General features: G+C 37.5%; 4 protein-coding genes across 4 annotated transcripts in view; 3 read left to right on the top strand and 1 right to left on the bottom strand.

Annotated features, from left to right (window-relative positions):
• Positions 1–10,268, bottom strand: part of LOC118281233 (translational regulator orb2) — a 76,172-nt gene extending 65,904 nt beyond the window's left edge. Inside the window, exon 1 of the mRNA XM_035601803.2 lies at positions 9,998–10,268. Coding sequence (XP_035457696.1) covers positions 9,998–10,213 — 216 coding nt within the window. The 5' untranslated portion in view covers positions 10,214–10,268. The remainder of the gene's footprint in view (positions 1–9,997) is intronic.
• Positions 1–26,889, top strand: part of LOC118281190 (zinc finger protein 880) — a 218,039-nt gene that overhangs the window by 77,397 nt on the left and 113,753 nt on the right. The gene's annotated exons all lie outside the window — the stretch shown is intronic.
• LOC118281002 (WD repeat domain-containing protein 83) lies at positions 17,049–18,060 on the top strand. Its single transcript, XM_035601422.2, has one exon. The coding sequence runs from the start codon at positions 17,129–17,131 to the stop codon at positions 18,038–18,040; it is 912 nt and encodes a 303-aa protein (XP_035457315.2). The 5' UTR covers positions 17,049–17,128; the 3' UTR covers positions 18,041–18,060.
• On the top strand, positions 20,667–26,366 carry LOC118281130 (uncharacterized). Its single transcript, XM_035601614.2, has 3 exons — positions 20,667–21,212; positions 21,710–21,942; positions 22,545–26,366. The coding sequence occupies exons 1-3, from the start codon at positions 20,800–20,802 to the stop codon at positions 23,702–23,704; spliced, it is 1,806 nt and encodes a 601-aa protein (XP_035457507.2). The 5' UTR covers positions 20,667–20,799; the 3' UTR covers positions 23,705–26,366.

Genomic DNA, 26,889 nt, shown 5'->3' with positions numbered 1-26,889 from the left:
CGGGGCTCCGGCTCGAAAAGCAGGTGTAGGAACGGGGTGGTTTTTAGTCAATAAGAGTCTGACACTCTCTCTCGCCTCGCTTAAGGTTGGGAGAAGTAATTGATGATTTTTCCCCCTTAAGCTTGAGCCGCTTACATTTCCACTGATACTAAGCTATGTAGCTGTGTGAGTAAGATGTGCTATGAAGATGTGCCGCCGCAAAGTAGCTATGCGAGGAAGATGCGCAGCTCGAGTATACGATGTATCGGTAGTAACGAAGCCATCCGTCAATCCATCCACGCATCTTTCCAAATTAAAAACATAGCTTAGCTAAGTCCGTTTCCACCAGTGCTAAGCTATGTGTACTAACGAATATGATTGGTGGAAGCCAAACGCATCCACAGCAACGTAGCATAGCACATCTCTGATAGATAACCAGCTTAATTCATTTCAAAAATCGATCTCCACTCAAGAAATTAAACAACAACTATAAACAAAAAACCTATCAATAAACAAAAACAAAACATAAAAATAAAACACTACACACAACAAACAAAAATGTTTCCATACTAAAATATAAAGTTGAAGGGTGTATTTTTCACGCTAGCAACCCGGGCTCTTAGCCGTCAGCCCCGCGAGCGCCGCACTGCGGTGCAAATGTAGGTCATCTACAGCCTTGACAGACATTATATAGGCCAACTCTGGAGTTTAGTAGGATGGTATATAACACTCGTGGTTCGCCCCGGCTTTGTTCGAGTTAAAATCTCTATAAATATCTCTCTTGAAGATGGATATTGTGTTAAAACTAAAGTTTTTATATTAAAAAATGCGTAAAAGTAGCTTTTCTAAATAGATACATGTCTTTAGCGACTTAAAAACTAAGATATACCACTCTCCCATTGATTTAAAGTTAAATACTTGATTTTAAGATCAAATACTATGGTCAAACACATAATCTTTTAGTATTTATGACACCGTATTGGAAAAATTTTTACGAAAAACATAATAGGCAAAAGTAATTGGCATACTTTCAAAATACACATGGGTTTGATACTAGATATGTACAAATCTGACCCTTTCTGAATCTTAAAACTACGACATCCAACCCGCGAACCAAATGTAGAGGTTATATGAAACCCTCTTAAGTAAAAGAGGCTTAGGCTCGGTTCATATCTGCCGTAAAATACGTCGAGCGTATCATCGGTCGTACTGACGTATCATCGGTTGAGTGTGAACGGTCAATTGTTTTTCTATACATTTGTCTGTTCTGGCGTTACGCGACCGATGATACGCGACGCATGTTCCGTCAGATATGAACTGACATTTACAGGTTCACTATCTATGTACTTCATTAAGGTACAGTCACCTTATCGCCAGATAAAAGTGTATATCCAATAACCGACTGACAATCCCTGATTCCCCAACAATCCTTAAATTAACCCCAAAAGGCCGGCAACGCACTTGTAACGCCTCTGGTGTTTCAAGTGTCCATGGACGGCGGCGACTGTTTACCATTAGGTGATCCGTCTGCTCGTTTACCGACTTATACCATAAAAAAACCTATGAAGTTTATTGCTCGTTCTTACTTATATACCATTAAAAAAAATCGAAATTGTGTGTTTGTGTGTAAACGTTTGTTACTCTATCACGTCAAAACGACTGAAGGGAAAACAACGCGTTAGTAATCCAGTATTTTCTTTATGGGATAGGTGGCAAACGAGCAGATAGATTGCCCAAACACCCACTCTATACAGTTTGTTCGACATAGAATGAAAACTACAAAACTGTTACTAACTAAAAAATACCTAACGACAATTGGGTAGTATCCTCGGTCAAAAATAAATTATTACAACTTTTCAATACAATAAAATATTCAAAAATAATCACACTCTCATTCATAAATTTGATGAACTACTTAATTTTCGATTTTTTCTAGCTAAATTTCTAGAAATAAGTCTGCTATTTGACGTCAAAAACGTATGACGTCATAATAGAGTATTTCATACAAAGTTCATAGAAAATAATTATCGTTTTTGACGTTTCGAAAAAAGTATTGAATTTGACTAGTAGGAAACTAGCCTATTGTTATGTCCTAAAGTAGTTACTTAGAGGCACTGTGCCAAGCATGTAATTCATTAATGGAGTAAAGGAGGTCCTGAAATTGACTGCATGGTTGGCGCAGTGGCGCAAACGACATGACCCTTACATGTTTATAAACGCACCCACGCTACACGAGAAATAGGGATGATGACGGGGTATGAAAATTAAAAATCTATTTAGCCCGCCAGTTAGGTAATGAAAACATATTGGCCCCGTTTTTTTATTTTGTCATATAAGTTATTAAACAATACTTAGATAAAAACGCATCAAAGTTTAGAAATGGGAAGCAAATATACGTCATTTCTACGTAATAAAACGTACGATATTTAAAATCGATACATCTTCGAAAGTATTGGTTTCTGTAAGAAAATAAAGAATACGTGTCTAATATTTTAAAATATCTACAAGACGGACATTAAAATAAAAATAGTCATCTACCCTAATATTTAAAAAAGGGTGGACAAAACGACATTTATGTTTTTTACCAGAATTATTAATTTTATGTTTATTATAATTAGAACTTAAAACGGGATATTTACCATGTTTGTCAATGATGAGTTTCCGATATCCGATTTTTCTTTTTTTAAATGGTGTAAATAAACTGTTTTTCTTTCTTTCTTTCTTTCAAAATGTATCTTTTTCTTTTTTTAAATGGTGCAAATAAACTGTTTTTCTTTCAAAAATGTATCTCCTCATGTTCCAAATAAATGTAACAGAAAATCAATGATCAGTTTTAATATCAGAGTATCAGTGGAAATAAGGACGGGTACTCTGTCTGGGTCACCCCGGGATAGGGGCCGCCCTAATACGGAAAATAGGCCACCCGGGCAGGGGCGGTGCCAGCATTACCGACCAGACATTCGACAGATTATGTACACATTAAAATGTGATTTAGAATTTTATTTATTGGATATTAGAGTCATTATCTCTAAAAAGGGTATTATTTAGTCACCTTCTCTACTCATCCCCTACAGTTTTTTTTTTTTTTTTTTGTGAAACACGCCCGTATACTAGCAGACGTATCACCTGATGGTAAACAATCGCCGCCGCCCATGGACACTTGAAACACCAGAGGCGTTACAAGTGCGTTGCTGGCCTTTTGGGGGTTAGGAATTTAAGGGTTGTTGGGGAATCGGGGATTGGGAATATTGGGAAGGGGGAATTGGGCCTCCGGTAACCTCACTCACACAACGAAACACAACGTGTGGGAGAGCCATGCTTCGGCACGAATGGGCCGGCTCGACCGAAGTGATACCACGGCCTCACCGAAAACCGACGTGAAACAACGCTTGCGTTGTGTAAGTGAGGTTACCAGAGGCCCAATTCCCGCCTTCCCTACCTTCCCAACCACCGATTCCCCAACAACTCTTAGATCCGGCAACGCACTTGTAACGCCTCTGGTATTTCAAGTGTCCATGGGCCGCGGCGATTGCTCACAATCAGGTGCATACGTCTGCTCGTTTACCGGCTTATACCATAAAAAAATTATCTTACTAAGGGAGTTAATTCCTAACAATGAATGAGAGTGTGAAGTTTACACTTTACATGCATTTTTTGCGATACATTTCGAAACATAACGCCTTCGGCCTATTGTTAGTCGGTTTGTTTGCAAAAATAGCGGACGAAGTACTGAAACAGAGCTAAACATGTATATTGTATGTACACATGCGTTGATTTGCAAACATACGTAAAACAGGGTACAAATCTTAGTTTTAGGCTGATTATTCCGGTGCTGCGGACTACTTAGCGGGTTTTCTGGGACTCCGGCTCAAAAAGCAGGAGTAGGAACGGGGTGGTTTTTAGTCAGTAAGTTTTAGTTTCTCAGTACTAACAATAGGCTCACACCCTATTACATGGGACTTATATCATAAGTGATGGAAAGTGGGTGTACATAGTACAGTGGCATTCCGTACTATAATGTGGCTTTTTCGGCCTCCTTCGGGGATAAACGCTATGACACAACTTAGTCCAATCCAGGGGTGAACTGTTTCGGGATTTTGTTTATATTATTGTTTAATTACTAAATTCCTTATTTATCAGTTTTAAATCAGAAATTACAACATAAATGTAAAAACCTCTAACGATTTCGACTAATTATGACTCTACAACATTTAACTCATAAAAAAGAACAAATGAATATCTATTAAACCCACAACACAGTCGTGTGCAACTCGCGAATTTGTTCCATTTTAAAACCCTTTTACTAAATCACATCAGCTGACTGTGGTATACATTTTTACTTTAGGGGGTACCCCAAACAACACACACCCCTGTTTAACACACACCCTTTGGCAGCTACGTGGGTATAGAGGGAGCAAACAGGTTGAATATTTCATAACATCGTTAGTGAAATGGTATGCAAAATTAAATAACTCGATTAGATATTAATAAAACGAGATTTAGAATTAGGCCGTGCGGTGGCGGTTGAGTACGAGTATAATACTTTAAAAAAATAACAAGGAACCGCCTTAAATTCCTCTAGGTAGGTACACTTTGAAACGAGCACCCATCTTCACTGACAGTCAGACTGACGGACAATTCAATTTGACGTTTCAAAAGTGCCTAATTTAGGTTTTTTTAATGTTAAATGGGCCGACGTATGGCCGCTATCTCGCCTGATGGTAAGTGAAATAAATGTTTTGACTATGACACATTTGATAGAAATCGGACAGCAACGCTTTTTAATTAATATGAGCGTGGGGATGTTCACATCCTCCGATCCCACCTGCTAAACATGGGGGTTTAGCAGGTGTAGGCAGAGGTGCACATTACGGCACGTAATGCCGCTATACAATGTACACCCACTTTTCACTATTTGTGTTATAAAGTCCCATGTAATAGGGGGTGAGCCTATTGCCATAAGTATACTGGGCACAATTCCAGACTCCGTGCTACTACTGAGAAATTTTTGATAAACCGAAACATGCCCAGCAATACTTTGCCCAACCCGGAAATCGAACCCGAGACCCCTATGTCACCCCTTGTGCAGTCGCATTTGCGACCACTCGACCAACGAGCCAATTTCTAATGATCTGATGATTTAAAATGAGCGTATAAAGCACAATACAACAGGGATTTTTAGAAAACAATTCAATAATACTTTGGCTAACCCCGGCCCGGCAATCACAGACGAAAATGTTAACCGCAGTAGTGCTTGCAACCGCTTTACTATTACTATTGATTAAAACAGATAATCCAATTGTATGAAATAATAAAGATATTATTTTAATAACCCCTTATCGGTCAAATAACAAGATAAGAAAGCATTGATTACAAATAAATATGTTTGTTATGTCATCTATTATATAAAAATAAGTCGGGTTTTCCTTCCTGACGCTATAACTCTATAACGCACGAACCGATTTTCACGGTTTTGCATTCGTTGGAAAGGTCTCGGGCTCCGTGAGGTTTATAGTAAAGAAAATTCAGGAAAAAATCCAAGAGAAAAGCAGGAAAACAGGGAAAATCATTGGTGGCGAAACGGAGTTCGCCGAGTTTGCTAGTTCTTATTAGAAGCGTATAAAGCTAGATAGATCTAGATATTCATTTGTTAATTTCACTGAGTATTTACTTAAGGTAAGCGTCCACAGGCCCGCATCGTACGTATCACACGCAACGGATTTTAGTTTGTCTTGTATAGAAACTCGTACAACTGCGTCCACTGATCCGCATCGTACGGACCGCATCATCGGCAATGCTTACATGCGTACGATGCGTACAATGCGGACCTGTGGACTACCTTAATAAATGTGTTTGTTAAAGAAGGAGTAGGAACGGGGTGGTTTGTAGTCAGTAAGAGTCTGACACTCCCTCTCGCCTCGCCCAAGACGGAAGAAGTAATTGGGTGATTTTACTAGAATTACTTGATTCTACTAAAATATTGTTAAATAATCACAAATGCATTATTTAATAGATTTGATTTTATACTTGATTATCAATTATCTTCTAGCTAATTTAATAAAAACTAAATGATAGGTGACGCAAACAGTCTTTTACAAAATTCATTGCACACATTTTATTGATTTTAGACATATCAAAAGCAATATTGAATTTGACATATAGCTATCCACAATCCATTATTACCTAATATAATAATATCGCTACCAAAATCTAACTTTAATACCAGACGTAGGTAATATTCACGCATAAACGCACGCTTGTAAACTCCAGGCAGCCATTACTATCCCACAGATAAAATAAAAGCAAGAACTAAATTACATTTACGAGGAACGCTTTAGAACAGCCTTTAAAACACGATTAACAATATTAACCTACATTATAATAGCTTCTGAGTTAAAATAAAAAACTCACGTTTAATATAGGTTAGGAAGTATTGATTTTCTTGTAAGGAGTGAAAGAGACAGAGCACATCAGCTGTCTGTCAACCCGCGCGTAAAGGTTCATTTACACAAGTGGCAAATCTCAATAGGCTGAATGTCGATATTTCCCGTGCCTTGTCAAAAAATTGCGGGATAGCAAGATGGCGGATTTTTGAAATGTTTTTTTAGTGATTTTAGTTACTTTTTGTGTTGTGATTGATTGGATTGGTATAATTATAGAGTTTTATGATGCTAAAAATTGGATTTGGATTAAAAAATCATTTTTTATGCGTTAGAGTTGTAGAAATGTGTTTGGTTATTTGTTAGTTTAGTTATTTATTTTGTTAACGCGATTACCTATTTGGTTTCGAATACGTTTCAACTACAAATTATTTATTTTACACATACCTACTTCGAAATATTAAAAACGATAATTTTCTCTAAATTTTGTTAGTTATGACGTAAAACTACCACAAATTGCATACTATCTTCTGCCAGCGGCTTCATCCGCCCATCCCATGGGAGTAAAAGTCCTATGTATTATTCCATAGACCATAATCTACCCCTGTTCTAATTTTCATGCCGATCCCTTCAGTCATTTCGACGTGATTGTGTAACAAACATACATATAAACTCACAAAAATTTACACTTATAATACTACTAGTAAGATATCATTTATCCAATAACGAAAATAAATAAATAAACGACTCTGATATCGTAGCATACATCAAAATCAAGTATCTTTCCAAATTATATTCTACATTTAGTATACGAAATAACTCAACCTGACACCAATACAAGATACTAGTAAGACACATTTAAAAAATTAATCCAATAACAAAAAAACTAAAAAAAAAAACGACTGTGACATCGTAGCAGGAATAAAAATCAAGCATATTTCCAAATTATATTCTAGACTTACTAAACAAAATTCCTTAAACCTAAGACCAATATCATCATCAATCATTCATCATCATACAAGCCATATACTGACCACTACAATCCTCCCCCAATGACACCGAGATCAATACTGACTCAATAAAATAAAACTATCTCGTAGCAATCTACTACGAGTTCACTACGAATTGGCTACGAGCCTACGAGAAATTACTACCAAAGACATTTCTTGTTTTATACCAAGTATTCTTTTATGTATCATGTGTCCGGAGCTGCGGACAACGTAAAAGGTTACCGGGGCTCCGGCTCAAAGCAGGAGAAGGAACGGGGTGGTTTTTAGTCAGTAAGAGTCTGATACTCCCTCTCGCCTCGCCCAAGGCGGGAGAAGTGATTGGATGATTTTCCCCACTCAAAAAAATGTGTTCTTTTTGTACCTCATATTATAAGGACTCTCGACTAATGCTTACTAATGTTATAAATCGATACCTCAATTTGTAAAACAGCCAAGTTATTCAGGTTTTTTTTTTGTTAACATCGTTTGGAACCAAAAATTTGATAGAGTTTTAAATGTCTCCTGAAAAATTTGCTCATAAGGAGTTAGCTAGTTTGCCAATTAAGGTATCGAAATGCGAAAGATTGTGTGTTTGTGTGTATGTTTGTTGCTCAATCACGTCAAAACGGCTGAAGGGATCGACATGAAATTTGGAACAGAGTTAGATTATGGTTTGACATAAAAAATAAGATACTTTTTATCCCACGGGAATACAGGCGAAGACGCTGGCAGAAGCTATTTAAAAAACATATTATGCATCAAAATCCGTTGCGTAGTTTTAAAGATTTAAGCATACAAAGGGACAGAGAAAGCGACTTTGTTTTATACTATGTAGTGAAGTCCCATGTAATAGGGGGTGAGTCTACTTTTATATATTAATAATATTAGTGTGATATTTATATATTACATAGTTTAAGATTCTTATCTAAACGAGATCAACTTGTATGTAGCACACTCTGTTATCAGCGCCAAACCATATGTTTAGAAAACTAGGTCACACAAGTAACGTGTAGTGGTTAAAAATTAACTCTTAACTTAATAACCGGAGCTGCGGACTACCTTGCGGGTTTACCGGGGCTCCGGCTCGAAAAGCAGGAGTAGGATCGGGGTGGTTTTTAGTCAGTAAGAGTCTGACACTCCCTCTCGCCTCGCCCAAAGCGGGAGAAGTCATACAAAAAGAGATGTAAGTTTAGGTGCGACGTCGTTAAGCAACGTTTAGTTAAAATATGGTATATGAGTGGTTGGTAAAACGTGCATTAAACCCCGGAGAGAGTGTGAGAATATTGCTTGTCAATTTATTAAATCGACTGAAATTTAGAAAAAAACATGTGATAATCGAATATCAGTGAAATTTAACTCGACGGCTTTAAAATTACCGAATCGTAGAAACGATTCTTAAGAAGCAAAATTTGTATAGAAAAAATAAAACACTATCGATATCAGTATTTTAAAGGTTACTTAACCTAGTCCTTAGCAATTGTTTTCGGAACAAAATCGTTACTAAAGAATAGTTTAAGTAATCATTAAATGTCTTTGAGTACGGCATATAGAATAAAACGTAACTTTACGCCTTTCTTTCACCCAAGAGATAGACAGACGTGCAAATACAAAGTAACACACACTTTTCACCATTTGTGTTATAAATCCCATGTAATAGGGGGTGAGCCTATTGCCATGTACTGGACACAATTATACGCTGGGTAAATCTACTGAAACATTACATCTACAATGTTATATAAAATATCTATTTTTCATGCCAAACTTTGTCGGAAAATTAAAAATGTTCAGCGCAAAACCACTCCCTAAAATATTTAAATTCTGTAACTTAGACGTAACACATTTATTCATAGCTTGAATTAATTTATAACATAACTTAGGTAAATTATTACGATATCACCTGAAAATTTCGCATTTTCGTCTGAAATTACGTGATTTTGATTTGACTCTATCTCTATGTATAAAAATCAATTGCTGTTCGTTAGTCTCGCTAAAACTCGAGAACGGCTGGACCGATTTGGCTAATATTGGTCTTGAATTATTTGTGGAAGTCCAGGGAAGGTTTAAAAGGTGAGTGACAAAATTAAGTTAGTCGGGTGAGATAATCATTTTGGGTCAGAAAATATATTACGTATTTAAGAAACAATGACATTGGTTTTAAATCCCGAATTCAACTTAAACATCAGAACTAATATCCAAATTATGTAATTGTTAAAAAATATATACGTTAAGTTAAACACTGAAATAAAAGAAATATGTAATCGTGAATTATTAACTTATTAAACAAACAACATAGGTAATTATCACCCATTTTAATTTAATTTACCTTTCAAAAACCCACATCATCACTTTACTAAAAAAAAAAAATTGTAACATTTCTCATTACGACACAACTAACGATTCGATAAAACTAAAAAAAAAATCCGCATCATTTGAAAAACTCTTTGACTAAAAGGACCAATTAAGTATAAAACATTAGAATAGACACTACAACTGTCAAATAACCAATAGAAACTGCTAACAGTATGAATACACGACAATAATTACACCTGCACAAATGCTAATGTAACACGTATTTGATGCCTAAAGCAATGTTGACGCGTAAATATTTTTTTTTTTATAATTTCATACGTGGTTTGACTAAGTACTTACTTGGTACGTCTCATCAGGTTTTCCAGGGTAAGATGCACTTCTACGGTAGTCCGGAGGCCGTGGCGGTGCCGGTGCCCGTCTCCACGGGGCAAAGGCCGAGGGCTGAGGTGCCTGTGGCGCGGGCCACCTGTACTGAGGCGCCCTACGGAAAGGCGCTCTGTACTGTCTCTCGTCATCAGCAACGCTTGGAGCCCCTGGGTATTGCAGTTCGCCCATTTAGACATACGTCCAACCGTGACGGCGGCTGGACTGGTACTGGCGATAACATATCGGTCGATGTGGGATGCGCGCGCATGCCGCGTTCCGTATTTGAATTCAGGGGACAAAAAAGTATTTATTACATTTTTTTTTTCTTTCGTACCAACCTCTCTCTTGTTTTTTTTTTTAAGTTTTGAGTTTTACTACTATAAAGTAGATTGCAATATGGCGTCGAAAGAAAATGTCGAATTTTTATTTTTTTAGTTTAGTTTGCGTTCGTTACCTAAGTGTTTCAGTCACAATGCAGTGTTTTAACGTACACACACACAGACACACACTCACTTGAACACAGCCACGCTACACACATACGTTAGTAGGCTGAAACTACTGAAATATTTGTCGAAATCACTGTTTTACAAGACTTGAAAATTATCTGTTTTATAATGAATTAGCTTATTAAGTTTGTCTCTGTTGCGTGGTAGAGGGACCTATATTCGTTGTTCAAGTAAGATATACCAGGTCTACATATTATTATTTAATGTTTAATTAAAGTTTATGTGACATTATAAACGGAAAACCGCAATAACCAAGACATCAATTAGGAAACTAATCAATGTTTCCTTATAAAAATTACATGTTTGAAAATTGTGTTGTTTTAATTGAAAATTGTAGAATTATAAAATTAAAACAACACTATTTTAACAACACAGAAAGAAAAGTTAGAATTGTATTAAATTAACAGACTTAAAAAAAACAATAGCTATTTTCGAAAAACAACAACAACACGCTATGAAAATGTAACGTAGAAAGAGACGTAGATAGAGACAAACTTATCGTTGTCTCTCTCACTCTCAATACCACATTTTCTTTCACGCTATATCAAAGAAAATGTCATAATTTGAGTGGGTGTGACGTCACACTCTAATGATACGCCTCATTAGCCGATACTTAGGTATCGTCATGAGCTAATGTTCACATGTAAACAGCAGCTCATGTAAAGAGATTGTCCAGTCAACTGATGGTAGCGGTGACTGTCCAGGCGACACACGTACTTAGGTATCGTCATGAGCTAATGTTCACATGTAAACAGCAGCTCATGTAAAGAGATTGTCCAGTCAACTGATGGTAGCGGTGACTGTCCAGGCGACACACGTACTTAGGTATCGTCATGAGCTAATGTTCACATGTAAACAGCAGCTCATGTAAAGAGATTGTCCAGTCAACTGATGGTAGCGGTGACTGTCCAGGCGACACACGTACTTAGGTATCGTCATGAGCTAATGTTCACATGTAAACAGCAGCTCATGTAAAGAGATTGTCCAGTCAACTGATGGTAGCGGTGACTGTCCAGGCGACACACGTACTTAGGTATCGTCATGAGCTAATGTTCACTTGTAAACAACAGCTCATGTAAAGAGATTGTCCAGTCAACTGATGGTAGCGGTGACTGTCCAGGCGACACACGTACTTAGGTATCGTCATGAGCTAATGTTCACATGTAAACAGCAGCTCATGTAAAGAGATTGTCCAGTCAACTGATGGTAGCGGTGACTGTCCAGGCGACACACGTACTTAGGTATCGTCATGAGCTAATGTTCACATGTAAACAGCAGCTCATGTAAAGAGATTGTCCAGTCAACTGATGGTAGCGGTGACTGTCCAGGCGACACACGTACTTAGGTATCGTCATGAGCTAATGTTCACATGTAAACAGCAGCTCATAAAGAGATTGTCCAGTCAACTGATGGTAGCGGTGACTGTCCAGGCGACACACGTACTTAGGTATCGTCATGAGCTAATGTTCACATGTACACAGCAGCTCATGTAAAGAGATTGTCCAGTCAACTGATGGTAGCGGTGACTGTCCAGGCGACACACGTACTTAGGTATCGTCATGAGCTAATGTTCACATGTAAACAGCAGCTCATGTAAAGAGATTGTCCAGTCAACTGATGGTAGCGGTGACTGTCCAGGCGACACACGTACTTAGGTATCGTCATGAGCTAATGTTCACATGTAAACAGCAGCTCATGTAAAGAGATTGTCCAGTCAACTGATGGTAGCGGTGACTGTCCAGGCGACACACGTACTTAGGTATCGTCATGAGCTAATGTTCACATGTAAACAGCAGCTCATGTAAAGAGATTGTCCAGTCAACTGATGGTAGCGGTGACTGTCCAGGCGACACACGTACTTAGGTATCGTCATGAGCTAATGTTCACATGTACACAGCAGCTCATGTAAAGAGATTACAAGACCTACATTTCACTCACACAGCATTCCTACAGAAGCATGGCTCTCCTACATGAACACAATCTATGGATTATACAAATAATAATTGTTCTGGTTCTATGGGAGTCGAACCAGCGACACGTCGCGTAGCAGTCGTTTTCCCAGTTACCGCGCAAACAGTTCAGTTGAAGAACGAAAATCCAGTCTCATTATTGAATACTAGCTACTTCCGCGCGGTTTCACCCGCTCTGCTCGGCTCCTATTAGTCATAGCGTGATGTTTTATAGCCTATAGCCTTTCTCGATAAATGCACTATCCGACACAAAAAGAATTATTCAATTCGGACCAGTAGTTCCGGAGATTAGCGCGTTCAAACAAACAATCAAACAAACAAACTCTTCAGCTTTATAATATTAGTATAGTATAGAAGTATAGATTACAAATCTAAACATTAAATCGTCTCTTTTTATTATTTGTATCTAAAATCCCTCTAGTTGCATAACTTAGAATTCAAACACAGAAACATCGCAACGTCACGCCTTTTAACCCCGAAGGGGTAGGCAGAGGTGCACATTACGGCACATAATGCCGCTATACAATGTACACCCACTTTTCACCATTTGTGTTATAAGTCCCATGTAATAGGAGGTCAGCCTATTGCCATATACTGGACACAATTCCAGACTACTGAGAAATTTTGCGAAAGACCGAAAAATCCCTAGTAATACTTTGCCCGACCAAAGACACCGAAATCCCTTGTCCGGCAATCGCACTTACAACCACTCGACCAACGAGGCAGTCTACAAAACGAAATAAAACAAAACATTGTCTACGACATTCATTTATATTTTATTTTAAACAAGATATTACAAGGCCATTTTCATTCAGCTTTATATTATGTAAGTTTCTACCGAAAAGGTTTCTCTTTAATGATCATTCTGCCTTTGCCTGCATTGCAGAGGATACGATGGTACGGTGCGTACAAATTAAACAGTGTTAGGCGGAAACTATTCAAGATTTTTGGCTTTTTTACTGTTTAAGGCGGCAAACGAGCATAGAGATTACCTGATAGTAAGCATAAGTAATCGGGACCGCCCATGGACACTTGAAACACCAGAGGCGTTACAAATGCGTTGCCGGCCTTTTGGGGGTTAAGAATTTAAGGGTTGTTGGGGAATCGGGGAATGGGAAGATTGTGAAGGGAGGTAATTTCGCCTCCGGTAACTCACTCACACAACGCAAGCTATGTTTCGCGTCGGTTTTCTGTGAGTCCGTGGTATCACTCCGGTCGAGGTGGCCCAATAGTGTCGGAGCATGACTCTCCCACACTTAAAACTCACTTTAGCTTTAGATGACCTAGCGGGTTAGGGCAGGAGTAGGAACGGGGTGGTTTTTACTCCAGTAAGAGTCTGACACTCCCTCTCACTAAGACGGGAGAAGTAGTTAAATAATTTTCTCACTTTTTTAATCTAAATTTATTTAGGGGCTTTTACCATAGATATATCAGCCCCATCGTACCCTTTTACATTAATAGTCTATTTGTATACAATTAGTCTAGAGCTACTTAATAGATTGTTATTCGTGAAGGACCAGAATCAAATAGCACAGCTCTTTCATAATCGTCGAAATTTTCTCACTTCAAAAAAAAAATGTTGTGAACAGTATTGAAATCTTACTTTATTATGAATGTGAAAGTTTATGTGTAACTTAATCACGTTAAAATAGCTGAAAGGATCAGTACCCTTAGCACAAGTTTGCTTTACAGTGAACAAAAACGGAATGAGAGCGCGTTCGGCGCTTTGATTTGCCAGTACGAATGAACCAACCAATCAGAGCGCCGAACGCGCTCTCGTTTCGATCTCGTTAAACGTAAAACAAACTCGTACTAAGCTCTCTGATTGGCCGGCTAGAATAAACCAACCAATCAGATCGCCGAACGCGCTCTCGTTTCGATTATCATATAGGATGAAATTTGGAACAGGGGTAGATTATGGTCTGGAATAACACATAGGATACTTTTTATTCTACTGGTTTGCGGGCGAAGCCATTGGCTGAAGGTAGTAAATAATCAATAGGCTTGCATATGATATTATGCAGTTCCAATACTGAGAATAGCAGCTAATGTTGTTCGTTGTCCGAGAAATCAATATTTCTGCAAGGTTATGACGCCCTTGCTGGCTATGAGTGGGCAGTTTTCAATACATTATATAAACTGTACCTTTTTTTTTGAGTGGGGAAAATCATCCAATGACTTCTCTTGCCAGGGCGAGGCGAGAGGGAGTGTCAGACTCTTACTGACCTAAAACCACCCCGTTCCTACTCCTGTCTTCGAGGCAGAGCCCCGGTAAACCCGCTAGGCAGTCCGCAGCTCTAAACTGTACCCTTAGCACGAAAACGAGCCTAGAAACGAGAGCACGCTTGGATTTTGATTGGTTAGTTCATTGGTGCCGGCTAATCAGAGAGCCGACCGTGCTCTCGTTTTGATTACTTTAAACGTAAAGCTAACTCGTACTAAGTCCTCTGAAGCTGGTAAGTAACCGACCACCCCTACTCTTCCCGCGAATGTCGTGTAGGTACCCGACTAAGGAACTACACATTTGACAGAGACCGAGCAGCACACAGCGCTCTCTGATAAACCTGAACCTTTTATACTACGATGTCCAACCCATCTGCTAAACACGGAGATTGGCAAACTCACCGGAGGCCCAATCCACCCCATCCTCCCAAAAAGGCCAGCAACGTACTTGTAACGCCTATGGTGTTGCGCTGCGCAAAGACGCCCTTTGCGCAGCGCTGTTTGCTTACATAGGTACTAACCATCTGTTAGCTCGTTTCCCACTGAAATAAAACATGATAAAGCCTTTTTTAATTAGGACAAGCCCGCCACAACCTCCCATACCGCTGCAACTCCTGTGCACCAGGATCTACAGTAGATACAACCATGAAAACACCGGAACACTGAAGTCCGGCGCGTCCCAAGGACATGAATGACTGTCTTGGATCCCGCAACGAAATAAATCAGAAGATATAATTAGAGGAGAATTAAAGCCTATATAAACATAATAATTTAAAAAACATCTACAAAAATCTCACAAAAACTATCAATTTCTTAAGCTATTACGTAATACAGAAGCAACTTTCTGTACACAGTGACATATTTCCAGTATTTTTCGCCGTCCGAATCGTTTCCGTATCGCATACGGGCCGAAACCGGCAAAACAGGTCAGTAGATTGCGGTAACTACCACATGCAGTAGACATAATGCGGACAACGGGCCAATGCGTCCTTCAAACTACGGAACTTAGCAGGGAACACGGATTATAAATAATTTTTCGTAAAATATTTCTTTAGGCAGAATGCGTAGCTGTCTTTGTAAACTAAGTATATTTATTGACTGGAACTTAACAGGGAATACGGATTATAAATATTTTTTTGTAAAATATTTCTTTAGGCAGAATGCGTAGCTGTCTTTGTGAACTAAGTATATTTATTAGCTGTGGATTTTTTAATTTTTTATATTTGTGTTATGATTTGTGATGCGTAGTATAGTTATTATTTTTACTAGCTACTTCCACGCTAGTAACAGTTTCACCCGCTTTGCGAGTCTTCTATTTATGGTAGCATAATGTTCTATAACCTATAGCGTTCCTCGATAAATTCACTATCCAACACAAAAACAATGATTAAAATCGGACTCGTAGTTCCGGAGATTACTGCTGATTTTCTGCGGACTACCTAGCGGATTACCGGGGCTCCAGCTCGAAAAGCAGGAGTAGGAACGGGGTGGTTTTTAGTCAGTAAGAGTCTGACACTCCCTCTCGTCTCACCCAATGCGGGAGAAGTCATTGGATGATTTTCCCCCTACTAACAGGTGAAAATGCAGCTATATTCTGAGATAGTGAGATTGCTAGCATTTGCAATTTTTAAAACTAGGTAAGTATAGATATTGCCCTGTCCTATGACAGGAACTATCAAGCATTTTTTTAAGAGGGAATAATCATCTAATGACTTTTCCCGCCTTGGGCGAGGTGAGAGGTAATGTCAGACTCTTACTAACTAAAAAACCCCCGTTCCTACTCCTGATTGCCGAGCCGATGCCTCGGTAAACCTGTTAGGTAGTCCGCAGCTCCGGAGTACCTACCTACCTACATAAATAGTCTTCATTCATTATTGTATCATTGAAACATTGCAACCTAACTAGCTGTTTACGTCCGCAACGCGCAAGGTGGGGCGTTCAAATGTCTATACATAATATATGACGCGAACAATAGATCCGAACTGAGTCACTGTGTCAATGTAAACAGCAATATAATGAAATAATCTTTGTAACCGCATACAGTATACAGCTGATGTGCCGCCATTGAAGAAAACAATAGCGTCCGTGTTATGTGAAAATTCCAGTAGATGGCGTTTGTTTTGTTACGGAAAACCCACGAGTGATGGCGCTGTTTTAAATATGTAGGAAAGGGTAAGAAGAAAAGAAATTCTGTACTACTTTTTGTTAATTTTATCGTGGTTTTAATTTAACCGTATTGTTATTTTGTTATAATTATGAGTATTGAAATATTTATTGATATAATAATACCTAATTACTTGCGATAATCTGTAGTAACTTCTTGACGTTACAAAATGTCACTAAAACGTCAAATTTTATCAAAACAAAGTGGTCGAAGATTGTTTACGTTCGTTTTGTAATAAATAATGGTTGAAATGACTGAACTAACAACTTTATCGACTATAAAATGCAAGCAGCAAGTAGTCCGCGCCGTCAGGTTCAACGTGGACGGAACTTACTGCCTCACATGTGGCGCAGACAAGAAAATAAAGCTTTGGAACCCGCATCGACAAATACTGTTAAAAACCTATGGAGGACATGGAAACGAGGTATTAGACGCGGCCGGATCCTGTGATAGCAGTCAAATAATATCGTGTAGTACAGATAAATCGGTTATATTATGGGACGTGACGACTGGACAACCTTTACGGCGATACCGCGGCCACGCAGGCCCTGTAACTTGCATAAAATACAACGAAGAATCAACAATGGCAGTCTCAGGATCTATAGACAATACTGTATGTTTTTGGGACGTGATCAGCCGTAGACAAGAACCGGTACAAGTTTTAAAAGATGCAAAGGACACGATCACATCTATACAGGTTACAGACCATGAAGTTTTGACTACATCCGTGGATAGCCATATAAGATTGTATGATATTCGTGTTGGAAAGATGATTTCTGATTACATCGGACATATTGTGACCTACGGAAACCTGACAAGAGACGGCCAATGTTATATACTAAGCTGTGCCGATAATACAATAAAATTATTTGATAAGGAAACCGGGGAATTATTAAACACTTTTATGGGACATGAATGTATAGATTATTTGCTAGAAAATGCAGTTAATGAGAAAGATAGTCATATAATATGTGGGTCTGCGACCGGTGAAGTTTTTTATTATGATCTAATAAGTAGTAAATGTACGCAGAAGTTGCGGCATAGTGATAATAAACCGGTTGTGTCTTTGAACCATCATCCAACTGATAACTTTTTAATTACTGCTTGTGAAGATGAAATCAAGTTGTGGGGGGTTCAGGCAATGGAAGAATAGAGAGAGATATTCAAATATTATATTTTTTGTTTTATTTTTCCTTACAAACGACTGCCTCGTTAGTCTAATGGTCGCAAGTGCGACTGCGGGCAAAGTATTGCTGGGTTTTTTCGATTTTTGGAAATTTCTCGGTAGTAGCACAGAGTCTAGAATCGTGTCCGGTATATGGCAATAGGCTCACTTCCTATTACATGGGACTTATAACACAAATGGTGAAAAGTGGTTGTATATTGTATAGCAGCATTACATGCCGTAATGTGTACTTCTGTCTATTCCTTCGGGGATAAAAGGCGTGACGTTGCATTATTATACAAACATATAATGCCTAATTTTATGATATGTAATAATCTTGCAAAGAGTAAGAGTCGAGTAAGTATAATAAATAAAAGGTGTAAACTGAAAACACATAGATACATGTTATGCATGCAAAAAAACTTTGAAAATTTTAATTTCGCGGGCTTCGTTAAAGCCAATGAACCAGTGTTGTATCGTATCTATACAATGTCGATAAGTAATTTTAGTCCATACATTTGTTCCCAAATAATCATAGCATTTACAAAGAGAATTTCCCTTTTATACTTGAAAAAAACCTGAAAACCGATACGAAATAAAACTCAGTCATTTTTAAATGAAAATAATTATCTAGGTCTGTGGCGCCGATGACGTAAAATTGTTCTACAATAACTATCTCTTTTTCCCAAATTATTGAAGTTACAAGTGCGAGCGAGACAAGAATGATTCCTGGTCTCGCTCGCATTCATCATTGTCTCACGATTGTCTCAGTCGCACTATTTAACGCTGACAAACATTGCTTTCCAGACCATTGCAATAGAAATTGTACAGAGGCGCCGTGTTGTTCTATACACATCTATAGTTACACAAATATGAGTGAAATATAAAGCGAACGATCCAATATGGTTTTGTCCCACTCTTTTTAAGCAGAAATCTGCATTTGGTAAAAGAGACAACGGTATGTCAATTATTGCGTATTTCAGCAACATTTCGTTCTGACATTATCTAGACTGTGGGTAAGTGCCATATCGGCCATCTTATGCGCTCAAGGTCACTGAGTTTTGTGTGATCACGATTTTCTGAGAGAAAGTCTTTAGTTCACTTTTAAAACTTTATTATTTAAATAGTAAAGGACATAACAGACATGCCTGTGTGTTGTATTGTGCAGTGTGGTGCAAAAAAGAACGAAAAACAACCTCGATTGACATTGCACAGGTTAGTAAGTAACAAGTTTTTACGAATTATTACACAAATAATTCACCTATAGTTGAAAAAATGTTACGGAAACATGAATTTATGGCAAAAGTACTGATATTTAGCTTTATTTCTGTTTAAGAAACTATTTTTGGTAAACTTTGTTGTTTACAATCAACAAGATAAACAGCATAGTGTTGTACTTACTGTTGCCATAACAATATCGATATATTCTTAAATTATAATTCTGCATATTCTTATCCATTTTATTTACAGAAGTTACTCCAGAGTTTTGTTTTGTATAATTACAAAATATGACGTTAGTAATGTATTATAAGTGTTAGTTACTTATTAGTTCAAATTATCATGTCAATAAATTGATCAATCAAAATATTTTGCTTCTTATAGATTTCCTAGAAAAAACCACCTAAGGAAAAAGTGGTTAAAGGCTATAAGAGAAGAAAATATTAATCCCAGACATAAAGATTGGTACGTCTGTTCGCTTCACTTCGAAGAGAGATGTTTTAATAGAACACTTGATGTTACAAGATTACACGAAGACTCTGTTCCCACAAAATTGTTGGTAAGTCTGCATTAAAAATATTAAAATATCCAATAAATAATAAGCTGGGTCTATGAAGTAAAAAAACAGTAAATGTTGTATTGGTATGTTTCTAACTGACTAAGTACCTCGTTGGTTTCATCAGCATCAGCCTTTATGTTCCCACTATTGGTACAATGGCTCTAAGAGGTAGAGCAAGCCAGTGTCCCAACAGGGGCTGGAATGAAATGGAATGGAATTTAATTACAGAACTTTTCTTGATGTATAATGCCTGTACTAGGATAATCCTGTATCATGGCATCATGCCAATTCATACTATTACAACATTTCTTTTCTAGAAACAATATTCAAAATATAAAGAATAGGCGAACCTTAGATTATCATCATTGAAGATTCGCACGTACCATCACCCTACATAGTATCATCGATACTTATTTACTTACTTCGATACTTACTTACTATTATCGATACTCGTTAAATCCTCAAAGGGCACAACCCTAGTAACGGCAGCCATTTTATGCACTTTTTCTGACTGTAGGTATGCACCTTTTCGTTGGTAATATATTTCTATATCAATGTTCCAAACAACGTCAAACCGCAACTAAAGGGTTCCGTTCCAACTTACTTACATTTCTTAACATAACATGTTTCATTTCATTTTTGTGATCAATTTGAAAAATTATCAGATTTATAGAATTTTACGGCTAAATAGTATTAAAATCAACGTATAGTTTTAACTACATCTATATATGGTTTCTATGTTGTTTTAGTATAGTTAAAGTCAATTAATATTCGTTTAATTTCACTGTTATCTTTTTCTAATTAAATTTAGTTTATGCTTAAAATTAACCCGAAGTAACAACTTAAAATTGGAACGCGCGCTCTATTTAGTTTTTTATCCGCTTGCCTGGCGCTGTTAATCAGAATTTTCCAATTTTTAGCGTACAAATCTCACTGAAATAGCAATTTTCAGTCTAATGTAGTGTTAATAATGGGGGCTAAAACACCTGAACAAGTAACCAAACAACGTACAGTGAAATGTGACGTTTGTGGGCGAAAATTTGTTAATCTTCAGGCGTTGATTTCTCATAAGAAATTTTTGCATACAAAGACTGAAACACCGAGGCGGGCAGCGTTGAAAAAGCGAGAAGATGCTAGGCTACCTAAGAAGAAGGTTATTCCAGTGAATATGTTGAAAAGAGTTAATCCTCAGACGCCGGCGAAAACACCGGTGAAAACTGTCGATGAAAAGGCACCAATTTTAGCGGGAAAAGACTTGAATCAGGTGAAAAAGCCTCATTTCGAGTGTCCTGTGTGTTTCAAGAAGTTCCCCGTGTACTTTACTGCGTTCAGACACATCCAGAAGAACGCATCTTGCTGCGTTGACGGAAAAGGAAATAAAGTGTATGTATTGATGTGTTGTCATTTGTTTTCACGTAGTTTTTTCACTATAAATGTAAATAAATAATAAATGTATCTAACTTGCTCGTTGGTGGAGTGGTCGCAAGTGTTACAAGAGGTGTCGGGTTCGATTCCCGGGTCGGGCAAAATATTATTTTTTCGAAAATTTGTCAGTACTTAGTAGCATGGAGTCTGGTATATGCCAATAGGGTCACCCTCTATTACATGGTACTTATAACACAAATGGTGAAAAGTGTTGTCTGCATTACGTGCTGTAATGTGCACCTTTGCCTACCCTTTCGGGGATAAAAGGCTTGATGTTGTATGTAACCTAAGTTGTACAATAGAGCATATACAGTACTTCTGAGACTCTCATGAGAGCCGGACCGACTGGTAGTTTGGATTTCTCCCATTTTTTTTTTGTATATTAAAATATTTAGAAATTAAGTATTGGAAATAAATAGAAATCGATAATAAAAGTACCTTTATATCCCTTTCAGCCCTGCGAACTCAACAGACCTAGTAAAACCAATCCGCGTAGAAATCTGCATGTCCTGTGATGATGAGACGCGGTCGACAGAAACACACGACTGTCCGAAGGCACCGAGTAACATAGACCTGTACGAGTGTTTGGGATGTAAACAGGTTTTCAATGGACTCCAGTTGTTTCAGCACCATGTTAAAGGATTGCATTCTGACGGTGCACAGAATTATTTCTTTCCTAGTCGTAAAGGTATGTTTCAATCTTTAACCAGCATACTCAGAGTCACTTAATGGTTACTTAACCCAGTCCTTAGCTGTTGTTTCTGTTACAAAATCGTTACTAAGTAATATTATAATTATTTATTAAATGGCTCTGAGTCTGGCAGTAAGACTTTGACTGCCAAAGGCAAATCATATGCTAGCGTCTGTCACATTTGCCCCCAAGGCGTTTAATGCATTAAATGAGTAACAAATGGAGTTACTTGCTCGTTCTTCTCCATTCGAAGCTACCCCTTGGAACGAGCACCTAGCTTCACTGACGGACAGACTGACAATACTTATTTTATTTATCATTTACCTATTTATAGTTTAATTGGAATTAATGATTCATTTTAATTTTATCAGTCCATTTACAGGCAGGCTTTTAATAAGAATATGTATACATTATCTTTAATTATAATTGTTTGTTTTATAGTGAATTTTTGCATTTCGGTTTATTATGTCACTATTCCCTACCTTATTTTCGAATTAAAAGTAAATAAAAACAACAAAAATGGCATAAAACAGATTTCCCACTTATACAATATCAGCTACTTACTTACTTACTAAAGAAATCTAATTTCATCGTTACAGAATTCACATCATGGAAGAAAAGTTTACATGGACAAACTAAAATCGAATTCGCACAGCTTAACCGACAAAAAGCGAAAGAAGTATACCATTGTTCGCACCAACCTGCCAAAGTGACTGAGAATACACAGCTGTGCCCATCGATGATAATAGCCCGAACATATAGTAAAGGGATCCACATATCCTACTTAAAAGACCACTGCGGTCATACCGTAGACAGCACACCGTTGAAACAGTACTCCGAATACTCAATATCCTTATATCCTAGAGAAATGGAACTGAAAGAACTGTCTGATGACTCCGATCTATACGTAGAGTTCAAAAATATTATAATGTCCGTAGCACATGATGCTATTAAAGCGGACATGTCAACGTTAAAAGAATTAATAGGTAAAGCTCTAGAAATGGCTTCTCTGTTAAAGCATTTGAAGAATAGTGATCATAGTGCCACTTCGGTCAAGAAAAAGTTGTCCGATGACCAAATTTCTAAGACTTTAGACAGTTTGCAGACACGGACAGGGAAACGCAAACAAGTTATAGAAGTAAAAGAGACTAAAAGAGAAGTACCGAAAAGAATAAAAAGGAACTCTACGGTTACAGAAGATACGGTTGAAAATAGCATAACAAGTAAAGCTAAAGTTACAACGCAAGCTAAATCTGTAACGTTTAAAAATACAACTAAGAATAATGATAACAAAAGTGACTCAGAGCTATCACAGACTGACACCGAAGATTCATTAAAAACTATATTGACAGCAAGCGAAGCAACAACGAAGAAAGCGGATGACTCCTCAGAAACATCATCTTTAAGAACAGAGGATGACAGAAAAGATGAACCGTTAAGATCTGCGGTCCAATCTCCATCTTTCAACGATTCATACATGAATTTCGTTGGCCAAAATTTCAGATCAAGTCTAGAAGCCAGTACGCCTAAAGTAAGACCTAATATTAGGAAAAAAGAAATTATGAAGACTAAAATTGGACAGTTTAAAGCTAAGAGTCTGTCTCCTAAACAACCCATTTCACCGAAGTCGCCTAAGGAAGTTAAAAGTAAAGAAGTTATTAAAGAAAGTGTCTCTACAAAAAAATGGTCCACTAAAGATTTGAAATATGAAGTTAAGCAACAGGAAAATGACTATAATATTCTAATATTGAAGATTTAATTGGAATTTATACTGCACACTTTATACTAGCAGTATATGGCAATAGGCTCATCTCCTATTACATGGGACTTATAACACAAATGGTGAAAAGTGTATGTACATTGTATAGTGGTATTACGTGCCGTAATGTGCACCTTTGTCTACCCCTTTGGGGATAAAAGGCGTGACGTTGTTTTCTTTTATTATTGGAATTTAATGACTAAACGGATTTGTTGCTGTCGTGGTCCTACCTTCCAATAGCTATGTGTGTTACATCATTGGATAGGTAATTTTGAGCTGAATAAAAGTTACTATGGCGCCAAGTTCCTAATCTTAGTCCGTTCAGAGTTATTCTTTATTAAACATAGTAGTTTTATCAGTAGCCAAGTAATGCTATTTTTACGTCATAATTGCATTCGTATCCTATCTAATGATCGGGTCTGCGGACGGCGAGCAAGGGTAGCTCGCCGCCCGACCAGAACTAGACCCGTGCGTGCGGCGCGTCGCGTTCCGCGCGCGCCTCAAAGAGCCATCAGACCACCACAGATGGGGCCCATTAGGGCTGATCCCGAGCTGCGGGCTACCTAGCGGGTTTACCGGGGCTCCGACTTGCCAAGCAGTAGTAGGAACGGGGTGGTTTTTAGTCAGTAAGAGTCTGACACTCCCTCTCGCCTCGCCCAATGCGGTAGAAGTAATTGGATGATTTAACGCCTTAAAAAAAATCCTATCTAATGATGTAACACACATAGCTATTGGAAGGTGGGACCATAATTTGCATCCTCCTTTAGTGTCGTGGGCTTATTATGTACTATCACTGGGGGACTGTCGCCCGAATACTGAAACGCTACTCAATTTTAAGTTGTACTTAAATATTGTGCTATCTCTGTCATTTTATAAAGAACTAGCTACTTCCGTGCGGTTTCACCCGCTCTTCTTCTATTGGTCATAGCGTGATGTTTTATAGCCTATACCCTTCCTCGATAAATGCACTATTCTACACAAAAATAATTATTCAAATCGGACCAGTAGTTCTGGAGATTAGCGCGTTCAAACAAACAAACAAACTCTTCAGCTTTATAATATTATAGTATAGATAATATTAGTACAGATTGATAGTGACAAAACTACATTTGAGAGTGTCTTAAAATTGAGTAGCGTTTGAGTATTCGGATATGTGTGAGGCAGTGGACCCAGTGTGACTGATATAATGAAATTGATTTGTCAAAATTATATCCTAAGTCAATAGGGATTCAAAAAGCATGGCTATGGTATAGATTTTCTTCAGTTTTGATATAAATTAAGTTTGGTGATACAAGTCTTCCGTTATAGTTATTTAATGATTAAAAATTATTATAAATTGTGAAAATATCGCACACCTAGTAATATATTGGCACATTTACGGTTTTCATAGTTTACCTGACTTGTTTAGTTTTTAGTTTACTGACCAATGAACCGTTGTTTTACGTGCGTGAGGGGGAAACTACAATAATGGTATAATGACACTTACGACCTCTCTCGATGAATATGGAAATAAATATTAAGTCAATTTCGCATTTTTTGCAGATGTGCCAATATATTACTAGGTGAGCGATATGACTCATGAACATTCGTTTATTCATTTTAGAAACCATACATTACCACCGTGAAATAAATTACTGTAAAGATTATTTTCTAAGCAAAAAGACTGTATTTCAATAGCATTTGATACCGTCTTTAGAAACTGTCAATTATTGAAATAATATAGTCAGTCGTTTGAACTTTAAAGTACAAAATACGACTTTATATTCATGTAATAAAGCCATTAACTAAGTATTTTTGCCTTTGAAATTGCTGTTTTTCAAACACAATTGTTGCTGTGGATGCGTTTGACTTCCACCAATCATATTCATTGGTACACATAGCTTAGCATTGGTGGAAACGGACTCAACTAAACTATGTTTTTTATATGAAAAGATGCGTGCTATGGATGGTTTCCCTACTATCGATACATCGCATACTCGAGCTGCGCATCTTTCTCACACAGCTACATAGCTTAGTATCAGTGGAAACGGCCACATAGTTTCACAGCTTAGCTATTACATCCTCGCAGCATAGCTACATAGCACATCTTTGGCGGAAAAGCACCCTTTGTAGGGTATACGACACCTGCAGGAAGAGTAGGGGTAGTGTTCTTTACTGTCATCACACATTCGCCATTTCTTAGGTAAAAAAACTTATTTAAATTCCCAATCATGACATACAAATGTATTTTATTTTTGTTTTTGTTGTCAAGCAATTTTGACTCTTATTTGTTAAACGTTAAGGATGACATTTGTATTATGAATTTATTTGTGTGTATGTTTCTTTTTTGGTTTATTAGTTATTGTGTAGAAGTCCCTATTGCATGGAATTCTTAACATAACTGGTGAAAAGTTGGTGTTACATTGTATTGTATATAGGGTGACCGGTAATTAGTGAACGATATTTAAACACGTGATTGTACTCATGATTACAAACAACTTTCCCGAAGAAACTTTTTTTGTATACTAATTAGTTTTATTTTTATCACAATAACAATACCAAATTTTTTTCTTCTTGCTTTCGCATGATCAGCTGTTAGCAGCGAGGCGCCCGCGTTATCGGAAGACTAGTAACTAGGTAGGTATTTTGGAACTTTACTTTATTATTGTGATAAAAATAAAACTAATGAGTATACAAAAAAGTTTCTTTGGGAAAGTTGTTTGTAATCATGAGTACAATCACGTGTTTAAATATCGTTCACTAATTACCAGTCACCCTTATATGTACGGTGTTCACCCAAAATGTATTTGAATTTATTTTTTTCTTTGCTTCGTGCTAATAATGGTTCTATTTAAGTTAAAATATAGCGTATTAAATGTATTATAATTTTAATTTAGTTGTATATGTACAGTTTTTTTTACTGCTAATGCCTCGTTGGTCGAATGGCCGCAAATGCGACTGCCGGACAAGAGGTCTCGGGTATGATTCCCGGGTCGGGCAAAGTATTACTGTTTTTTTTTTCGAAAATTTCTCAGTAGTAGCACGGAGTCTGGAATTGTGCCCAGTATATGGCAATAGACTCGCCCCTTATTACATGGGACTTATAACACTAATTGTGAAAAGTGGGTGTACATTGTATAGTGGCATTATGTGCCATAATGTGCACCTCTGCCTACCCCTTCGGGGATAAAAGGCGTGACATTGCG

Source organism: Spodoptera frugiperda, chromosome 19, assembly GCF_023101765.2.
Source record: "Spodoptera frugiperda isolate SF20-4 chromosome 19, AGI-APGP_CSIRO_Sfru_2.0, whole genome shotgun sequence".
NCBI classification, from domain to species: domain Eukaryota; kingdom Metazoa; phylum Arthropoda; class Insecta; order Lepidoptera; family Noctuidae; genus Spodoptera; species Spodoptera frugiperda.
Note: the sequence above shows the minus strand (reverse complement) of the source record. Positions and strands in the feature narration are given on the sequence as shown.